Below are 22167 nucleotides of genomic sequence, written 5' to 3'. Positions count from 1 at the left end.
GGTTTGTCAGGGCCTTCTCCACTCTTGTCGCAAATGGATGCTCGGTTATTATGTGAGGTGATATCCTTTCTCACAAAAAAAGTACTTGAGAAGTGACCGCAAACGGCAGAATGTGCCCAAATATGAATGCAGGTAGTGGTAAAAGGAAGCAGTGGAAGCTGATGGAGAGCAGCGTGTCACAGCACTTTGTGTTTAAATAAAGAGAGAGTTGAATGCGGAGAGCACAGCGCTGGCCTGGGAGCTTCGAGAGCGAGAGAGAGTTTCAGCACCGCAGGCCTGCAACACTGATACTGCACAAGAGCTCTACAGTTACACCTTCCCCTACTCTATTGTATTCCAGTGGGACGCCCTACACTAAGATTAATTATGACTCATAAACTGTCCTCATTTACATACACTGTAAAAACAAAAGTTACATTGATATATTGCCTATAAAGATTGCCTTAAATTTTCAATCTTACAATCAACTTGGATGTTTAAGTCATTTAAACTTAAATGACATTAAAAAAATAGTTGAATCTTGTGTAACTTATAAAAACTTTGAAAATTGCTTAACTTATTTTGATGAGTTAAAGCAATGTAAAAACATATGTTGTCATAACTTATTAATATTTGTTTTACAGAGTAGAGCGCAGTTTAAGGCAGAGTTCTAACACATTAAGGCATATACACTTATTTACAATAGTTGTTGATTAATATGGGTTTTAATGACATGTTTTGGATCAGGTCTAATCAAAATGCAAATTATATCTAAAAATGCAATTCATACTTGAATTCATTGACTTGAATGCACCTTTACTATGTTCAGCATGCTATAATTTCTCAATTAAACAATCTAAATATTTTTTTTTATGTTAAAACATGTCAGGGTTATGCAACTGTCCATAAGAAATGGAATTCTTGAAAATAAAACCTTATAAAGTAAGAGTTTGGCATTGGTATAAAGTTTGGCATTGTCTTTTATTAGTATTACTTAGAAAACAAACATTTTGTTATTAATATTTGAAAACTTTTGTCCACCAAGTAAAAGTCATGTGGTGCAACCAACATGTAGAAACAAAAATTGACAAATCTCTTATAATGACAGGTTAGTTCAGCAAATAAAATGTCATGGGGTGCGATTCCTCAAAAACAGAATGACATTTAGCATTCATAATATTTGTAAAGAAGAAAAAAAATTCTAAAAGTAAAAAACAAATAAGATGTGTATACATTTATTCAAGGTATTTGTTTTACATTTACTTTTTAATTACATTTAAATGTTTCTTTAAAATTGTATAGACGTTTTTCAAAACCATGTAAAAACCAACATATATATACAACATATTTTTAAAATATTGTTTCCTTTTCTTTATCATGAACACTCTTATATGTCTTTGACCCTGTTACTGTTTACACATTGTTGAATACTTGATTTGCAACTGTCAAGTGATAAACTATTAATTGCATTTATCAATATTTGCTCACAAAAGCCCTAAAATTAAGATAATTGAAAAACAAAAAGTTGTTAAATATATTGTTTTATTTCCATACCATTGAACATAAGTCATGTATACAGTCCACAGTATGATTGAGTATTACTAACAAAAGTATCAAACTCCTTTTCTCTCTCCAACGAGCAGCATGACAAAGCATCTTTTTCTTTCACACACAAGCTTTCCAGCTGAATGAGATAATCAAACACTCTCCTAAACCATCCTAAATAGTCTTGAAAAGGGCAGCTGATTTGAGCGAATCAGTTCATTAGGTTTAGGGAATCAATTCAAAAACAATTCACAGACTTATTTGAGTCCCTTTATCTTTTTGTTGAAAAAAAATTAATATTTAAAAGCTTCTCTGTCTTTAGCTTAGAAGTTTGTTTTCAAGTTTTTATTTAGCTTCAATTGATCTACTGAAGTTTAATGACACTCTAAACATTTTATGACCAATATGTTATAATATGTTTTAACATTATTTTAATTAATAAAAAATAAAAAAAAATAAAGTTATTTAAAGTAAGTTATACAAGATTCAACTCATTTTTTAAAAGTAAGATTAATGTAATTTAAGTTGAAATGACTTAAATAGCCAAGTTGATTGTACTTAAAAAATCAATAGAATATAAATCTGTAAGGATGGTTTTATTTTGTGTTAAAAAAAATAAAAACGTATACAACTTTATTGTGTTTGAATAAACATATGAAGTGCATTAAACTTCTATCTCAAAAATAAAATAAATAAAGATATCTCATTGATGTATCAAACAAAAAACAAGACTTTGTGGCGTCAAAAAGAGAAATTACTCATGATTAGTTGACATGTAGTTGCAAAGTAAGTCAGCTGAATGTCTGTGAGGAGCATCACAATAAAGACTTAGCAGATATTAGTAGACTAATACTCTAATGACTGCTATTTAAAATGTAGGTGCAAAGTTAGTTATAGTCAACAGAAGAGGACCATCAAAATAAAGTATTACTACATATCTTTTATTATAAACATGGATTTGAGTTTCTTTAGGTATAAGGAGTCAGAGAACAAAATGACAGAAGTGAGTTCCATATGCAGCCTGGATCCAACGCATGCGTTTACTGAGAGGTCAAAGTTGATCCGGCAAGTTTGCCGGCACTGCCATCCCCAGCGTGCAGATCTGGCCCTTCGGGAGACGACAGATCAGGAGGACTCGGTCCACAGGTTTACTCAGAACCTGCAAAACCTAAAACAAATACTCTGATTAGGAATTTGAGCAGTTCTGAGAGTGATGGAGCTGCTATCTCTACCTATCACTCCAGTTATTTGCGTTCAAAAGACTATAGTTTAGACTGCAAACACTAGTTTAGGCCCAATCCTCCTGATGGAAGGGGGAAGGTCAATAGTGGTCAGTTGGTCACAGTGACGGATGTTGTGAGTGTAAATGTTCAGAGAAAGCATTTAAAACAAGCACCAATGATCATTTATTTAGTCGTATAATGTAAAGCCACTCCATTTACTAAAGGAAAAAACAATTCAACAAGGAGTCTATCTTTGCTCTCAAAAGAGTCTCTCCGGAGTGTGTTTAGTAAATTAAGGACCCTGGAATTTTCTCATAATTGGCCATTTTATCATTTTGTTACAGGGAAGCTTATTCTGAAGGGGTTCCCAATATGATTTATGAAATACAATTAAGCGTGAATTCTTTCAGCGGCTCATTGCTGGGCTGCGCCACCGCGCGTATCTGCCGCACTACACTGAAATAATATGTAAATACCGTTAAGCACTTGGAAAAACAGTGATGAACGGGAAGAACATGTGACCAAAAAAGAGAAAATTGTCAGCGGGCTGTGGATTTATTCCCCACCCCCCCTCCCTCCCTCCCTCCCTCCCTCCCTCCCAATAAATATTCCAGGGGCTTCCCTCCCATCATCTCTATTTTTAAAGTGGAGAGCGAAACTGTCTCCAACTGATACAGAAACTCATTTCATAGAGTGTGTTCAAAGAGATATGCCTACTGTGGAGATTGAGCGCTCTGCACGAGCCAGTTCCTCTTTGTCAAACAAAAGACACTAATGACGTTGATCTCTTTCCAGGCCAAATTGCTTAGTTAAGATTATCACTTTTTTTTGTGGTTTTTTTTTTGGTCGGTCAGAAAAGGACTGTTAATTTAAATGCACTATAGCTATAAACAGCATGTTAATATTGCACACAAATAATCAGTACGAAAAGAATTGAACAATTTCATTGGGATTAAATGACACTTTTTATTTAAGTATTAGTGGAGTTCGCTAAATCCCTGTTAATATTGCTCATACTTATTGACTGTTTCAACTCGTCCTGAACAGTTTCTGCTACTGACATGAATGAAACCTCAAATCAAACGACTGGTTGTGTTCGTTTTCATCTGCCGCTGATAGAAATGGGCAAAGAATTCCATATCTAGACATTTTGGGGCGAATTGTGCTTTATAAGTAATAAACAGCCAATATCCTAGTAGCATCCATGCTAATACGCAACTAGTTAATAGTGAGAATTGGACCCTAATCTAAAGTAATACTTAATACTTATTTTGAGTTCATGTTTATTTATTTCAAGTAACAATTTTTATGGTCTTGGTTTTAGTTAACTTTAATAATCGTGATCCGAATCTTATTGTAAAAATGGCTACAGTTTGTAGGTTCCTCTGTCTATTAATTAAAATATATTGACAAAACATTGTTCCCCCATCATTCTTCAGCCTTTGAGCGCAACCTTACCACACATACACACTCTCGGAAGTCCAGTGACAAAGCGTCGTACATGTTCAACAGCCATCCAAAAGAGAGCAGACAGTTATAAACTACAGTTTTGTTCACTTTTCTCTCTCTCTTCTTACCCTAGAAATATGGAGGCAACGCCTTGAGGCTTTCCAGTCCCCATTGTGAGGGCTGCCAGTTCTGTTTGGGCCCATTGTTCTCGTCTAATCAGCCGTGGCAAATGTGGAGCCCTCCAGCTCATTACGTATTCGCACTCTGAAGTGACCATGGGAAGTTTTTCGGAGGCCCAGCCCCGGCATGGGCTGATGAATTACCTGCCTAGACGACACCTAGTGAATCCGCGCAGTTGCCGTGGCAGTGCTTTCTGATGGGAGCGTCGACTCATCGCTCATCCCGGTGGTCAAACAACCACCCCCTTCCCAACTCCAACAAGCTTGAGTTTCACTATTGCCGTCTCGTCTTTCGGCACCTCTGCCCCCCTTCCTCACACTCCACGCTCTGTTTACCAACTCCTGCTAACGATGGCCGCCCTGACGAGCTCATACAAGGGCTGTTGGCAGTGGCGTCCAACATTTATCCTTCGTGCACCAGGACAGAACGTGATACTGAAACTAAAGGATACAATATACCTTAGACTTTCTTAACAAATAAAAGTTAATCTTGTGTAAAAGCTCATCTACTACAGCTGTGGTTCTCAACTGGTCGGTTGGGACCTCAAATTGGCTCACAAGTGAAGGGGAAATGCTAAATGCAAACAATAATATGCAACTAACCACATAATTGTGCATGGTTAGGATAAATGAATGAAAACACTTCTCACATGTTTTGTTGATGATGCAAATCTGTCAGGTTGTTGGGTCAGTTAGGTTAATGGATCAATGACATTCAAGAATGTCTAGACAAAAGGTTTTAAAACTCTAGTTAAAGTTCATTCAAATGTTGGTTTTATGTGACCAAATTTATAATATCATTTTCAAGAAGTTATCATAATAACTCTAAAATGGCATGTGGTGTAACCATCAAGTAGAAAGTAATAACATATTTTCCTTAAAACTTAAATACATTTAAATGTACACATAGTCATTGTTTTCAAAAGGCTTTGTATATATTTTTTTTATGTATTTTTTGTTGTTGTTGCATAAATATCATTAATTATTAATTCATAAATATCCTTAGGTTGTTGGGCAGTCACACAACATGAAATAACCTTGATTAGTAATAAAAACGGTCATTATAGAACCTTAATAAAGTTTTCATATTAAGAATTTAATGATTTTTTCTTCATTGCAATATAAGAACAGTTGTGTAACCCTTGGCATGTTTTACTCATTAACCCAGAACATATCTAAATAAATGTTTAATATGGAAATTAAAAACATGTTGCTTAAAAGAGGTATAGGTAAGTCATTATATGTGTGAATAATATTTGTAATGTATTTTTGAATAATTGAATAGATATAATAAAAACATTTAGTCACATCATTGACTTTAATGCCAACATGAGTATACAAACCAGATTGAATTAAATATGGGTTAAATACAGGATAAATATATGCTTGTGTGGTTGTGTGGTGAATGATTGGCTTCTGTGAATATATAAATTCAAGAGGCATTTACACTATCAGAAAAAAATAATGTGCAAAATGTGTTGAGTTTATGAGTTCAACAGTTTGTCACTAAGATAGACCCCTTAAAATGACACCTTTGTACCCTTTTTTTATCCCTAAAAGTTTCATATTAGTTCCTCAGAGGAGTACCCTTAAGGTAAGATAAGATACAAATATTCCCCTTTGAGGGTACTGGGACAAGGGACAAGTTGTTGTACCCCTAAAGGTACAATGTTTGAATTTCTTTCCAGTGTAGAAATAAGTACATTTTTGCATGATAAACAATGTTGGAACTGTGTGGATCTTCAAATAACCATTTGAGTTATGCTCTAGTTTTAGTAAAATCCCCTGTGCATCTATGGCTCTAGAGGTTGTCGAGGTTGGACAGGTTCTGGGACCGCTGTGACCTTATTTTAGTCAGTAGTAGGGGGCTACGGCTGCCAGTTGTATGGGTTAACATGACAATAATTTGAGCTGACTCACCCATCCCGTTCTCTAATCCCCTGGATATACTGCACTCATACAGGTGTCCACACAATCCAATTATCACCGCCATGCTTGAGTAGAAAAAATACTAGAAAAAAAGAAGAGAGAAAAAGAAGAGGGAAAGATCAAGTCAAACATCGACTGTCATTCAAGTGTGCATGTACAGCGGTATTATTGTAGACTGTAGAGGTGTGTCTATTGTTGTACATTTACATGCTTGCCGTAACTTATGAATGAGCTGATAATCGAGTAGATAATACTTTTTTTTTCTGCCCTGTTCTTTGAGTAAACCAACTTCCTTTTGAATACCAGGCTTGTCGCACACGTTTGTGTACAGGGGAAACTGATATCAACTTCCTTTCGTTTTATTGCCTCATTTCCATTACTGATATGTGACACTCAACAAAACACCAAAACAATGCGGGAGGCACAATAGCAGGTGCATTCATGAAATCTGTGTTTTGAGCCAAGAAAAATCTCATCTGCCCATCTCGCAACTCCCAACTTGTGGAGCACGTCTGAAAGCGAAAGTGTCCCCCCACTAAAATAATGGAAGAGGGCTGATTTCAAGCATGTAATGTGCTTTCTTTCTCCTCCTGCTGTTGTTGAAGGAGGGGGCGTGTGTTTCCTTTCCTGTAGGATCCCACTGTTTGCCCCCCCATAGGGACAAAGACCCTTAGATAGAGGCTATGCCTTTTGGTACACTCCCCCTTCGAGGACCATGTCTAGGACTGCGGGAGGAAGTGTGAAAGAGCTTCCTGAGCCAGCATCCAGCATGTGGGCCAAAGTCGACTGGAAGACCCTCTCGACAGATGGAGTCGATCCCACTTCCCCCTTGGATTCCATAATCCAACTTTCTCCTATACAACACTTCCCTCAACCTTATCCTTGTATTCCTCAACGGCTCTTTGGTTTGAGTCAGGAGTGAAGCTGCTCTCTTTGTTGACTTTTATTCTGACCTTCTGAAGTTAGTCATGTGTCATTAGTGCCTTGTGTGTTTGAATTGTGCTTTACTCTATATCTCTCCCATTCTTTGAGCCTTCTTATACTCATATCCCTGTAAAGTCCAAAGTAAACCAAAGTACCATTAATTATTGGAAAACAATGGGATGTATGGCCCCAATCACAATGGTCCATGGAGAAACATAACAACTGTATAAGCAAATATGAGTCTTAATTGGTCTGTGCTAAACCGCCATGAGCTCAGTTAATGACAGCAAATATCCTTATGGGAGTTCTGTTTGAGTCCCTGCAAAATTGGTATAACTCTGTAAATATAAACCCACGTCTCTCCGGATGAGTTTAGGATGAGGTTTAGCTGCTGAGTTACAGCAAGTAAAGTTGCTAAAAACATTATATTTTTTTAAAGTCGCAATGGCTTGTTTAGCAATGGATTGCGAAAATGTATACAGAAAGACATTGTTCCTAGACTATATTGCACAGGGTCCACTGCTTCAGTTTAAAAGGTTAGAAAAAGGAACTTTATAAAGAAGCAAACAGCGGTTGGAAAAGAAAGGAAATAGTTCACAAGGACTTGACACATTCCAAAAAGTTAGTACATGCCCGCCTTAGACAGTTACTGAGAGGAAGTTGAGAAGGACACACAATGGCCCAACATGATCCAGCAAAGACACCCCAAATCAACAGGGTTCCTTCTGCTGTCACCCTAGAAATGCATTCAAATGTCAGCATACTTGAGGACATGTGTTCCTCTTGAAGAACCTCTGGAATTCACTTCACTGTACAGAAATATTTGGGATAGAGGAATTGGAGGGCTTCTATTCATGGATTCCTCAATTCATCTGGTTTCTTACAGTCTTTCTAGAAGAGAACATGTAAGAATTCAGTGATGAGGAAGCCATTGTAATGATATAGTAATTTAAGTACTAACTTTTTATTATAGGTAATGAGTCAACTAACCAACTTGCTGTGATTTATCACAACTTAAAGTTCAATATTAGAATAAATAAATAATGTGTTGTTTCAACTTAAAATTTGTTGAGATAACTTAAATATCCGACTTAACTAAACTAAACTTAATTAAACTTAATATTTTAAGTCAAGTTGTTTTGTCAAGTTGTCAAGTTGTTCAAGTTTACTTTTTTAAGTTGTTATAACTCATTGCAGCAAAATTTGTTACTGTTATATATATATATATATATATATATACAGTATATATACATTATTTACTATTTGAACAATTATTGATAGTTAATTAAAAATAAATACGATTTCAAAACGCTCTCATAAAAAAATTTAATCATTGTTTTGCATTTCAGTAATGAGACTTTTGGGTAGAAATGTGCTTAATTGTCATGAAATGCAAAAAAAAAGAAAGAAATATTATTTACCACTTAACAGATTTGGTCAATTTTATCCTATACGTTTTATGATCAACTATTGCTGAAAGTAATGAAGACTGATATTAGGGGAATAAGTTAAGTATCACAACAGCCATTGAATTGTTTGTTTTCCAGTTTACATAACTGGAACTGGTCTAAAGAAGAAGCTATATCAGTTTTTGCTGTCCCTCTTGAACACCCTATATTTTGACAAAAGGAAGCCCTTGTTTGCTCCCCAAGACAAACCTCTATTGGAATCTCTGTTGAATCACAGAGCGCCCCATAGACAGTTTCGCCTTTTGACAAAGTTTGGGGCCGCAGAGAAAGAGCCGCCTTGTGCGAGGCTTCCCAGTACAGCTGGCCTCCTTTCCTCCAGTAGTTTATTAGACACGGGCCTTTAATGAATGGGAGTCGCTGTTACAGTAAGTGACAATTACTCGACTTATCTTGCTCGCCACCAGCGATCTCACATATCCACGGCCATCATAATTCCTGCTATCATAAAGAGGGCTTGTTGGGCACTGGCAGCATCCACAATAGCTGTCCTTCAGAGTCAGTTCATGCCATCCCTGACTGTGTTTTCTGGTTTTATTGGGGTACAGTAGCATGAGGCTTCCTTGTGGATGGGCGAAACTTACTGAGGGATGCAAATAAACAGGCCAGAGTAGGGTTAAGCCCTTTACAACTGACATGAGCGGAAACTGCACAGCCCTGGCACGTCTACAGCGGACATCTCTTGTTTCTAATTGCTTAGAAAAAAAGAAAAGGAATGAAACGCAACCGGTAAACATTGTGACGGCATGAGTCAATCAGGTCTGGGTTGGTCTCTCGGTCTACAAGGTTATCAGAGCTTGCCGTTTTGATATTGTGATACATAGTCGAAATATAATTGTCACTCGGTATTAACTCTTTACCCACCATTGGCGGAATTTTCCGTCATTATGACACAACATTGACAGAATTTCATGGCTTTCTGTGATTTCACTGTTATACGGTAGGGGGCGCTATTACACATCTGAAAGAGTACAGAAACTTCTGATCAAAACACAGGCGAAGAAGCAGCAGAAACAAGCAATATAAGTATTGATTATGCACATTGTAGTCTTTGAAGAAAATTTTAAACTTGACTTTTTGTTCAAAATGTTGCTTTATTTTATCCACACTTATGCAAACATTGATAAAAAAAGGAATGAAGCTAGAATAAAAAGTTTGATAACACTTTATCGTAAGTATAGTATAATAAAGTATTTGTCAAATAGTTAATTAATAGTTTATAAACTGCAGTTAATACATTAACAGACTATATACAAATAGTGAGTTCCTAATATCACTGTAATTAACAAAGTGTTGTTGTTTAATTAGATCATATGTAAAGAGTTAGATAATGCTTTGTTAACATCGTATTAACTTTAAATAGTTCTCACTTTAGATACGTCACGTAAAATGGCAAAATTACATTAATTAAGTACTTTAAACCAAACTTTAATGGGAATTAATTGCATTATTATTAAGAGTTCATTAAAATGAGTCATTAAAATTCTGGTGCCCATGAAACTTTTGTGAAACTTGTAAAAAAAAATGCTGGCGGTGACTGACAACTTAACATTTTTTTTATTAAATATAAAAAAACACTGACAGAGAAAGAGATTCTGTAACAAAAAAAATGAATAAAAAAATGATTATTTATCAACCATCATGTTGCTTCAATCTGGTTTGCTGTTATCATGCAAGTTTGCAAGTTCATAACTATGTCAAGCTCCAGTAATGACACAAAAAAACATCATAAAAGCACATGAAAGTATTTTTATTATCTAAACATACACTATATATAAATTGTCTCTACATAGTAACTGAGATTTCAAAGATTTGGCCAAAGTAGTTTATTTTCTTCCTCATACAAAGCTATCGATTGATTTGTATTGACTACAAATGAAAAAGGATTTACTTTAAAACAATTTCATTTAGGAATTACAAGTAAATTTCACAAATAACTACAAATAAATGGCAAAATTAAACATGCAAATGTGATGTAGAAAGACTGAAATAGTAAATTCTTTGTTTCATTTACAATTTCAAGATTAACTTTTATGGAAAAGAGCTGCGTAAAGATTCTTCAAGAAATCTCTTTCTGTGTTTCATTGTACAGGTTTGGATGAGTAAATTTCATCTAGTCCTGTAAAGCAAACCCTTAATGGATTTGAGGACTCGTTCCTGTAAATCTGTCCCTGGTCTGTTGCATATTAACTGTAATTTCGCTTTTCTCACCATTAGAAATCGTCATTCAGTGTGTAATCCTGATTTGCAAGTAAAAACACGAGAGGCTTTGGTGTGTCAGAACGGCAGTATTAGACAAACAAAGGTGTGTGTCACGTTTGAATGCGCAAATTCTGTTAACGTTTCAACCTGCGGATGAGAAATTAATAAAAGGCACGCATACCCCTCCACGATGACATAACATCGGTTGTTTTTTACATTATATTTTGAGAGGAATAAAATACTTTGCACTCAAAATTATTTTTTTTTCCCCCTATAAAAATACTATGGCATTTGTTTAGCAGGGAATTTGCTTAGATAATGAATTTGCAACAGGGTCCGAATCTCTTTCTTTCAAATTGCATTTCTTTAATTTCTGATAAATGACAAAAAAAGCTTTGCAGTTCAAGAACTTATTGTGAAAAACATATTTAAATGTACTGGTTTTATTTGTTAAAAAATATTACTTAGTATTCCTGAAACTACATTAGGTTACAGTAACAAAAGTTATTTTAAGTCTGACATATGAAATAATAGTCCGAAAACCACTTATAGCGAGAATATATCAGTTTTATTCAGAGGCATAAACTGAGCAAAAATATGCAATTTGGTGCAGATGCTGATATTTATATGAGCAAAAAGATGAAATTCTGATCACTTGTAATGTAAATCACTGAGATGGTTTATAAATGACTAATATCAGTCGTCACTCTGTATCTGCCAATAATGTGTCTTAGTAAGATGATATTTATTTAAATGCTCAGTTTTTAAAACATATAATGCAATGCAATACAATGATGATTGAGAGATTAAAGGCCTGATCCCAAAAAAATATGGATTTTTTGTGAACTTTTTGTATTTTTATAATTCTGTTATTATTTTTGTTATTACGCCACTGCTGAGAGACACTGCAGCAGTGGTGTGTGTGTGTGTGTGTGTGTGTGTGTGTGTGTGTGTGTGTGTGTGTGTGTGTGTGTGTGTGTGTGTGTGTGTGTGTGTGTGTGTGTGTGTGTGTGTGTGTGTGTGTGTGTGTGTGTGTGTGTGTGTGTGTGTGTGTGTGTGTGTGTGTGTGTGTGTGTGTGTGTGTGTGTGAGCGTGTGTTCTGGTATGTTTGTCCCCGTGAAAAGAGGGCCTGTGTTCATCCCAGCCTGGGCCCCTGTAATGCTGCAAACACCACGGATTTGGACTTCTCTTTTGTTGTCCTGTGTGCTGACATCACACACTGCTGATGGGCTGAATCCCTCTTTCTCCAGCACCAGCACTTTCGAAACAAAACTGCCATGGCACTGATGAGTAATGCCAACTTGCCAAAAATACCTCATTAATCATCACACTAGCACACACACACACACACACACACACACACACACACACACACACACACACACACACACACACACACACACACACACACACACACACACACACACACACACACACACACACACACACACACACACACACACACACACACACAGCCCAACTCAGCCATAAGCGGCCCCAAAAATCCTATATCCCATATTGGATACCATAATCACGGTCTGTGATAACAACATGCTGAATGTAATATTATAAAATGAATAGATACATGCTAAAATATCCAATATAGTCACAGCTATGACATGACACATCTGTTCACCAGCGTCAACTGTTAGCTGACATATAGCACTAGATCTTCTCTTTATGAAAATGTAGGTCTTAGGATTTCTGTTATGATTTTATATTTTAAAAAATTACATAATACTATTTAAATGTATATTTTGTAAAATATATGTAAATGTAAAAAATTGTTTTTAACTTTAGTTTATGTATAAACTTGATATAGTTTGTATTAACAATCTATCAATCTAACAATCAAAAATTAACATTTTTATCCAGCTCGTATATTTAAGTTCAATAATTTCACTTAAATGGCAATGCAAATTACCTATTAATTGTCATTTAAGTGAAATTAATTAACTTAAATATACAAGCTTTATAAAAATGATCATTCTAGAAGAAAATTTCAGATGGCACTTAGAGGCTTTTGCATCTGAACTCTTCATATATATATATATATATAGAGAGAGAGAGAGAGAGAGAGAGAGAGAGAGAGAGAGAGAGAGTAGTATAGAATAAATATAGCACTGTCCTATATTGCTTCTTTTTTTTTAGCTTACTGTTAAATAAACGTTAACTTATGAATCTGTTCCCTTACTTTTTAAATACATGTTCCTGGCCTTATTCTTTAAAAATAAAAGATAAATATTTGACCTTTTACCTAGAGAAAAGTTTTACCATCCAATCACTTCATAGTGGATCGAATCAAGTCTTGTCTCACATTGTCTTCAGAAAATTCCTCCTCTGCTATTCATCAGAGCTCAGATCAGTCTTTATGGCTGTAAAGATGGCATTAATGTTCGTAACATCAATAACCACTGAGGAAAACGGAAGGCCACGTTTCCATTAACTCAAAACCTTGGAGCAAAAGTTTACATAGAAACACGTTCACCCTGGAAATGTGCTGTCGAAGGCCGTGCGGGTTTTACTCTATAGGCACGGCTAATGAATCTAACACTGGTGGCAAAGGTGACATTACTCTGAGGAAAACAAGCCTACGTACTCACACACACACACACACACACACACCCAGCAAACATTCTGTCACTCACTTCATCCAGGAGCGAGTCTGACGGTGTAATAACAGCTTGAACTCCTAACAGGAGTAAAGACAAGACGTTCTGCACCCGAGCTATGAGTATATCACGGTTCACTTCTATCATAACCACACACAACAATCACACACTCGTGGCTTTCTCTGAGTATTATCTCGTCCAAATGCAGAAAGGCCTTCCTAAGACTTTCCAAACGTTTCTGTGCCGTGTTTCCCGTTTGTGTCCTCCGTGATGTGACAAGAGTGGGATGATACCAGCTCTTAGACCCATCGTCGAAGCGGCACTCAAACGCAATCAAATACAATCAGCAACAGTGTGGCACTAACTCTCTCTCTCTCTCTCTCTGAGTGGCCGGCGGACAGCCTCAGTCTGTTAAACGTGACAGATGGAGTCGGCCCCCGAGAGGAGATCTGTGTGTGTGAGTCGCTCCTTTGATCACACCATCTCCTCTGTGACCGGCCCAAATCATTTCAAATCACACAACAGGTTGACTCAGATTTTCAGGGCCACATGTAGTTTGGCCTTGTTGAAAGCGAGTAGACATGAATCCTCCATCTCGACGTGACGGGGACGGACATCATATATGTTATGTTATGTTATGTTATGTTATGTTATGTTATGTTATGTTATGTGTCGTGTTGTGTTGTGTCATGTTATGTTATGTTATGTTATGTTATGCAATGTTGTGTGTTGTTATGTTATGTGTTGTTATGTGTTGTTATATATGTTGTGTTATGTTGTATGTTTTATGTTATGTTATGTGTCATGTTGTGTCGTGTTGTGTTATGCCATGATGTGTGTTGTTATGTTATGTTATGTGTTGTTATGTTATATGTTGTGTTATGTTGTTATATAACATAACATAACATATAACAAAATAACAACAGAAACATGTTATGTTATGTTATGTTATGTCGTGTCGTGTCGTGTCGTGTCATGTTATGTTATGTTATGTTATGTTATGTTATGTTATGTTATGTTATGCCATGTGTGTGTTGTTATGTTATGGTATATGTTTTGTTATGTTATGTGTTGTTATGTTATTTTATGTGTTTTTATGTTATGTTATGTTATGTGTCGTGTTGTGTTATGCCATGTTGTGTGTTGTTATGTTATGTCATGTGTTGTTATGTTATGTTATATGTTTTGTTATTTTATGTTATGTGTCGTGTCGTGTTGTGTCGTGTTATGTTATGCCATGTTGTGTGTTGTTATGTTATGTCATGTTATGTGTTGTTATGTTATGTTATGTTATATGTTATATGTTATATGTTATATGTTATATGTTATATGTTGTGTTGTGTTGTGTTGTGTTGTGTCGTGTTATGTTATGCCATGTTGTGTGTTGTTATGTTATGTTATGTTATGTGTTGTTATGTTATATGTTATGTTATGTGTTGTTATGTTATGTTATGTTATATGTTATGTGTCGTGTTGTGTCGTGTTATGTTATGCCATGTTGTGTATTGTTATGTTATGTTATGTTATGTTATGTGTTGTTATGTTATGTTATATGTTATATGTTATATGTTATATGTTATGTTGTGTTGTGTTGTGTCGTGTCGTGTTATGTTATGTTATGCCATGTTGTGTGTTGTTATGTTATGCCATGTTGTGTGTTGTTATGTTATGTTATGTTATGTTATGTTATGTTATGTTATGTGTTGTTGTGTTGTTATGTTATATGTTATGTTATGTTATGTGTTGTTATGTTATATGTTATGTTATGTTATGTGTTGTTATGTTATGTTATGTTATATGTTATGTGTCGTGTTGTGTCGTGTTATGTTATGCCATGTTGTGTGTTGTTATGTTATGTGTTATGTTATGTTATATGTTATATGTTATGTTATGTGTTGTGTTATGTTATATGTTATGTTATGTTATGTTATATGTTATATGTTATATGTTATATGTTATATGTTATGTTATGTGTTGTGTTGTGTTGTGTTATGTTGTGTCGTGTTATGTTATGACATGTTGTGTGTTGTCATGTTATGTTATGTTATGCCATGTTGTGTGTTGTTATGTTATGTGTTATGTTATGTTATATGTTATATGTTATATGTTATATGTTATATGTTATATGTTATATGTTATGTGTTGTGTTATGTTGTGTCGTGTTATGTTATGCCATGTTGTGTGTTGTCATGTTATGTTATGTGTTGTTATTTTATGTTTTGTTATGTGTTGTTATTTTATGTTGTTGTGTTGTTATATAACATAACATAACATATTTACTTAGTTGTTATGTTAAATGTTGTTATGTTATAACACAACATAACATATAACAAAATAACAACAGAAACATGTTATGTTATGTTATATGTTGTGTTGTTTTATGTTGTTACATTACGTAATGCTGTTATGTTATGTTATATTATAACATAACATTTTTACTTATTTGTTATGTTATGTTTTTATATGTTATAACACAACATAACATATAACAAAATAACAACAGAAACATGTTATGTTATGTTATATGTTGTGTTGTTTTATGTTGTTACATTACGTAATGCTGTTATGTTATGTTATATTATAACATAACATTTTTACTTATTTGTTATGTTATATGTTTTTATATGTTATAACACAACATAACATACAAAACACAACATAACGACATATAACATAACATAAAATATAGCAACATAACATAAAATGTAACATAACAACATTTAACATAACATATAACATATAGCATAACATGTTATGTGATGTTTGTAACATTTTACTATGGTTATGTTTAGGGGTGGGCCTTACGTTTTTTCCTAAAAATCATACGGTTCTACGAATCACATTGTATGAATTCATACACGAAATCGGTACCTCGTTAAATCGTTAGTTCTTTACATGTTACATTTTCTGTCATTATATAATACTTCTGATTCAACATAATGTTGAATACTTGATTTAGACTCATCCTTCACTTTCTCAAAGAAGGTTCCCAGTTACTGGAAAGCACTTTAATAAATATATATATATATATATTTCTTTTTTTCTGTTAAAACATGTGCTTGAGTTTTTTATGGTCATTTTTAGGGTTTTATAGGCTTTATGTTGTCATACAAAGTTGTAAAGCTGGATATAAAGTTTCACATAAAAGGTTAGAAAGTGTTGTTTTTATCACACTAAAATCATGCTAATGCAAACCGTTTCACATCTTGTTCCTGCAATACTGAAACAGTGAGTGTTTTGAACGTAATCCTCAGTCTAAGCACTACAGTTACAAACTCCTTTTCTCCACATTTCACAACAACAACTAAACATCAGCTTCAGAGTAACTTGTTGTGCTTCTCAGACTCGGACACTGAAGTTTCCCAACATTGTTCCTGAGTCAGTGAAGTCTGTGAGGCCGTACACATGTTCACCAGCTCTTCTCCCAACCATCCCAACTTTTAATAAGGTTTTAATGACCACTTCTAAAGCGCTGAAGAGATGCTCGGGCTCTCCCTCCACCTCCCTCTCTCGCTCTCTCTCTTTACTCTCAGAGCTGCAAATCTGTCAGGCCCAGCTACATTCTCACCCAGGTTGTCAACCGTGCTTCTCCAAGACAGGGTCACGGGGTTAAAATCGATTTCACAGGCCACCTGGAGAGCCTAGTCCGCAAACTGACTCAAAAAATTTATATCAGTCTTAGAATTGCCTACCACCCAGGGTTAGGTTGAGCTCGCGCTCCCCCAAAAAGTCCCAGGCTCAACAGAAGTTGGCACAGGCAGAGGCTGGGGTTGTTGACCCTGCAAGCTGACCTCTTCAAACTTCAACTGAATTGTTCTGGCAGTTTCCACGGTGACAGGCCACTCCAAGCTTATCCTGCTTAGGCTGAAAAGGGGCGCAAACTTTACTATAATCTGCCGAGCGATGATACAAAAGTTGAAAAAAGAGGCTGGACACATCAAAGGTGATGTAAAACATCCTATTAATAAGAAACAAAGTATGAAATACAAGTTTTTTTTTTCTTTTTTCAAACCTTGCTAATTTGGTAAATCAGTCTCTAAAAGTCGGAGCATTCAGATCACATTTCAGCTGTCACAATGAACTTTATTTCAACACTGGTTTCTTTCCGCATCTTACCAAGATTTAAGCAGGTGTTCTTGAAAACTGACATGAGATTAATAAAAGTGTCTGTACATGTCCTGTTTTCCTTATCCCATGCATGGGTTATTCAATAACTCAAACGCGTTCAATAATGTCTCGCCTCTTATTAAGATCTATAATACACAATTATTGATCACGCATCTTAGACTTGACCAGTCACTTCAAATATTTTGAGTCATTATCACATGATATAGTAAAACTGTACAGCACAAGCTGTCATTACACATTAATCTTTTGAGTTATGAACTTCATAGTATGTTGACAGGTGCAATTTCAAAAAGCTGATAATATGTTTCATGTCATTTTCTACAGAAAGCAATAGAACGTAAATAATGACTCTGACACATAATCAATACAAAAAGCTTTGCTATCTAGATCGACCTGCAAATATATATATATATATATATGTATATGGTAACACTTTACAATAAGGTTCATTAGTTAACATTAATACTTTAGTTAACATGAACTAAAAATGAACAATACTTCTTCAGCATTTATTAATCTTAGTTAATTTCAGCATTTACCAATACGTTATTAAAATCAAAGGTTGTATTTGTTAACATTAGTTAATGCACTGTGAACTAACATGAACAAACAATGAACAGCTTGATTTTTATTAACTAACATTAACAAAGATTAATAAATACTGTAACAAATGTATTGCTCATTAATTAATGTTAACTAATGAACCTTATTGTAAAGTTTTACCATATAAATATAAGTCATATTAATTAAATGTTGATTGTTTAATCAGTTTAGGTGTGTAAGTGTTAACAGTGTTCATCATATACATGAATTATACTAATAAGTAAGCTACTTATGTCATTATGTCTTGAAAACCTTGTAATTACACACTGTTCTTGCTATTGATAAAGTAATTCATTATATATACATGAGCAGTGTGTGACATGCAAGTTCTACCAATAAATCAATAGGAAATAAAGTGGCACTTCAGGCTTTGTTAGGACACAATTGCCCAGAGGGAACCCAGCACTTGGGTTGTTGGCAGATAATGCCATAACTGCCCACCAACTGTTGCGTGTTTTAATGGGACTCGCTGTGTTTCTTATGTTAATTGGGCGGGTTGAGCGCAAAGACAGTGAAATCTCATCCTGCGACTAGATTGGCTTTTCAGAGGGAGATGTCATTTGGCTGAGCTCTGATCTCCTCGATAGGGAGATAGGCACCTGATTCAAATGGTTTGCCTGTTCCCTCTAGTCACTCGATCGGCGTGTGAACTCTCTTATTTACAATCAAATGGCCTGACCGGGCAACACACACTTCAGCAGCTCCCGTATCACTGCATATAGCCAACAACACCCTCTTTTAACTCGCATCACGCGTTTCAGCACGCCAGCCTATTGGGCAGATTTGAGGCTGTTTAAAATCATTACATTTACGGGTCTAGAATCTCCTAAATTCTGGTGGATGTCAGAAACTTTATTTATTAGATGTAGGTCTGCATGCGTAAAAAAATAAAATAAAATAAAATAGCTTGAATAATAGGCTACTTCCATAATGCCTGTTGAGGATTTATACTGATATTTGTGTGGCACTTATATCAAAGGATGAATCGGTGATGCAACTCTGCAAAGAAGAGAGGGGACAGTCTTATTAAAAGAAGAAGACAAAATATGTGAAGAAATGTTGTTTTAATTTTTCTTAAATCATTTAATGCGGTAGGCTATAACCACCATGCAGAATTTATGAGTGGTATATCACTTTTCGCTCATGTCAGATGACTTGATATTCAAAACACATGATATTTGTTTGTTTTTTGTTTTGTTTTTTAAACGTGTTTTCAAGGTGCAAGACATTTTTTAGTTTGATTATTTTAGTACTTTTTGCTTGATGGTTACACCACTTGACATATTTGGCAGATCTCTTCACGTATTCGTTTTATGACGTTTGACACACGAAATCTCGTGCGCCAAAAAATATTAATATGCATAATTTCGAACTGTCTTTTTTTTTTTTTTTTGCTCCAAACGTGTGTCCTATTTAAAGCATGGCATTCCGTCACTTGCAGGGAACGCTGGAGTAGCTCTTTGAGACTGAATGAAAGATTTACATTCCAGCAGGGTCTCTGACGAGAGCACAGGGGCCATTGAAAGATTTTAGACCCACTAACCATACTTGGGAATTAATTAGACTCATGCAAGGCATGGGGTGACCTAAAATGGGAAGCGTGTTTTGTTGTTGTTGTTGTTGTTTTTAAAGCTCTATACTCTGTACTGGCTTTATTTGAGGACTACGACTTATTTTAATATGCCATCCTAATATTAAAATTAACAAACGGAATAATAAATGCACTTTTCCATTCGAAAAGTACTAGTTGTTGCAATTAGTTTTAACAACTTAAAAGCTGTTGAGATTTAAATTAAATAGGCTAACTAACTTAACTAAAGTTGACTAAACTTCATATTTTAAGTCAAGCACGTATACTTTTTTTAAAGTTGAAACAACACATTATTTCTTATTCTAATGTTGAAATTTAAGTTGTGATAAATAATCACAGCAATCATTTTTATTACAGTGCAGTACTGAAATATAGCGTTTGGACTTAACTTTCGAACAATGTGATCCTTAAATAATGTGTTCTTGATAAACGCTTGTGAATTCGAATCGAATCTCCCGCCGATTCGATTCGATTTAACGGCTCCGATTAAAAGTGAAAGTGTTGGGGTGTCCACGTCATGCAGACACCTTTAGGGCAGGAAGAGCCACAGATGTGAACATTTTGAGAAAATTAGTTGTCAACAAGCCCACGCGTTCCATTCAGATGACACGGGGGTGACCAGAGAAACATAATGGGCCATTCAACGTCCAGACAAACCCTTTCTTCTGAAAGCACACATACGTCTGCTTGATCCAAAACTGAGAAGAGAAACGAGTCCCTGGGAATATTCCCCCCCAACAAAAAAACATTTCCTATCCTTGTCCAATCGGCGATTTCATCAATCCATTTTACCCCCTTGATATTTTCAGCTTGTAGGAACTTCTTGTCTAAATCAAGCCTAATGACACACTTTACCAGCAAATAACAGATTTAAAGTATAATTGCTGATGAATATGATTTTTTTTATTTTTTTTTTAAGTAGGATGACCCAATTGCTTTTAGTGTCATTAATCAACATATATGCTATGTACAAGTGAAGCTTGAAATTGGCGGAATGAGGAGAACAATGCTCTGCTGTTTCTGAGGGTCAGCTAATGACAACCTCCTAACAGCCCCCAAACCTAATGCTGGGAAACCAGAAAAAAAAAAAAGAAAAAAAAATGATTTCACATGCTGGATATCATCCATGCAAAAAGTGCGTCATAGATATTCACCTGATGACATTTCCGGAAATGGGAATAAGAACGAATAGATTTTGAATATGTTGTTATATTTGAAGAAAAACTTCAGGAAAAGCAGTTGATGCGTTTCCGCAGCTCGATCCACATTTAGTTCACATTAAAATCGTAGTGACCGTAGTATTCGCTAAATAATTATTCCGGATTTTTTTTCTTTTTTTTCTGAGCTTTAAAAATCTTTCCAAAACTAAAAGTATTTTCTTTGTGTTAATTAAAAGTGTTGCATATGGCCTAGCTTTTGCTGCTACGAACAAAAAACAAGTAGTTTTAAACCATGCAAATGTTCTAAATCGAACGAACGAAAATCGCTAGTTTTTAAAGCCTATGCAATTTTGATAAGGCACGCAAAAATAAGTCAAAATTGGTTTAAAATTTGATTTCGATAAATTTGAACAAACACTTTCCTCCAGCTTAATATTAGTGCAGTGTCCCCATCCCCCGTCTATCCCAGTCTGAGGCTCAGTGGTGCATTAAAAGGATCCGCATTGCTGTGACTGATCTGCTGTATAAAAGCACAGATTGTTCCTCGCGTGGGATGAAATACTCGCACCTCAGCTTCGCATATGGTCAAACTTGTTGCCCCGCATAATGATACAGGACAGAAACACACGGACTGATGTCATCTGTTGCACACTGTCACATGTGATCTGTTTGCATAGATTCATTGATCTGAACTGTTCGATCCGTTATCAGCATTAAAAAAAAAATTACAAGCGTAAACTATAGGCTATAATTATAACAGAGCTCAGAATTGTTGAATTTGAATCTTTGAAACTACATTTGAAATCGTGCATGAAGATCAATGACAAATCAGAACAACTGTGCAAATGCACACTGAAAGATTTTCATTGTCTGGCCATATTAAGCATTTAATGATGATGATAAAACTCAATTTTCTAACTCTAAATATCTCTCCACCATGAGGCTGGATTGTTCTGCATGGACTCAATCCTTATTATTAATTACGAGATGATGATTTACAATGATGTCGAGAAAAAGCACCAATTATCCTGTCATTAATCACGAGTGCATTTGTAACAAAACAAATAGTTTATGTTCAAGACCGCATCGAACTCATTTTTCAGGTTTGACAAATGTAGCAAATCAAAGTTGCTGATGTATAAACACGCACCAGACAATACAAACAATTAAATATATG

The 22167-nt window shown here is 35.2% G+C and overlaps 1 protein-coding gene across 11 annotated transcripts in view; it reads right to left on the bottom strand.

Annotated features, from left to right (window-relative positions):
- Window positions 1-22167, bottom strand: part of LOC309475376 (uncharacterized protein) — a 140977-nt gene that overhangs the window by 5446 nt on the left and 113364 nt on the right. For 10 of the 11 annotated variants that reach the window (XR_014197616.1, XR_014197617.1, XR_014197618.1 and 7 more), the window contains one exon: window positions 6296-6386. Coding sequence is in view for 2 of the 11 variants with exons in the window: in XM_082138151.1 (XP_081994277.1) it covers window positions 6296-6386 (91 nt within the window). In the remaining 9 variants the exon portion in view is untranslated. Of the gene's footprint in view, window positions 1-3368; window positions 4817-6295; window positions 6387-22167 lie in introns of those variants that run through there. The other variant, XM_082138152.1, reaches the window with a different exon arrangement.

Source organism: Leuciscus leuciscus (assembly GCF_965113295.1).
Source record: "Leuciscus leuciscus genome assembly, chromosome: 15".
NCBI classification, from domain to species: domain Eukaryota; kingdom Metazoa; phylum Chordata; class Actinopteri; order Cypriniformes; family Leuciscidae; genus Leuciscus; species Leuciscus leuciscus.
Note: the sequence above shows the minus strand (reverse complement) of the source record. Positions and strands in the feature narration are given on the sequence as shown.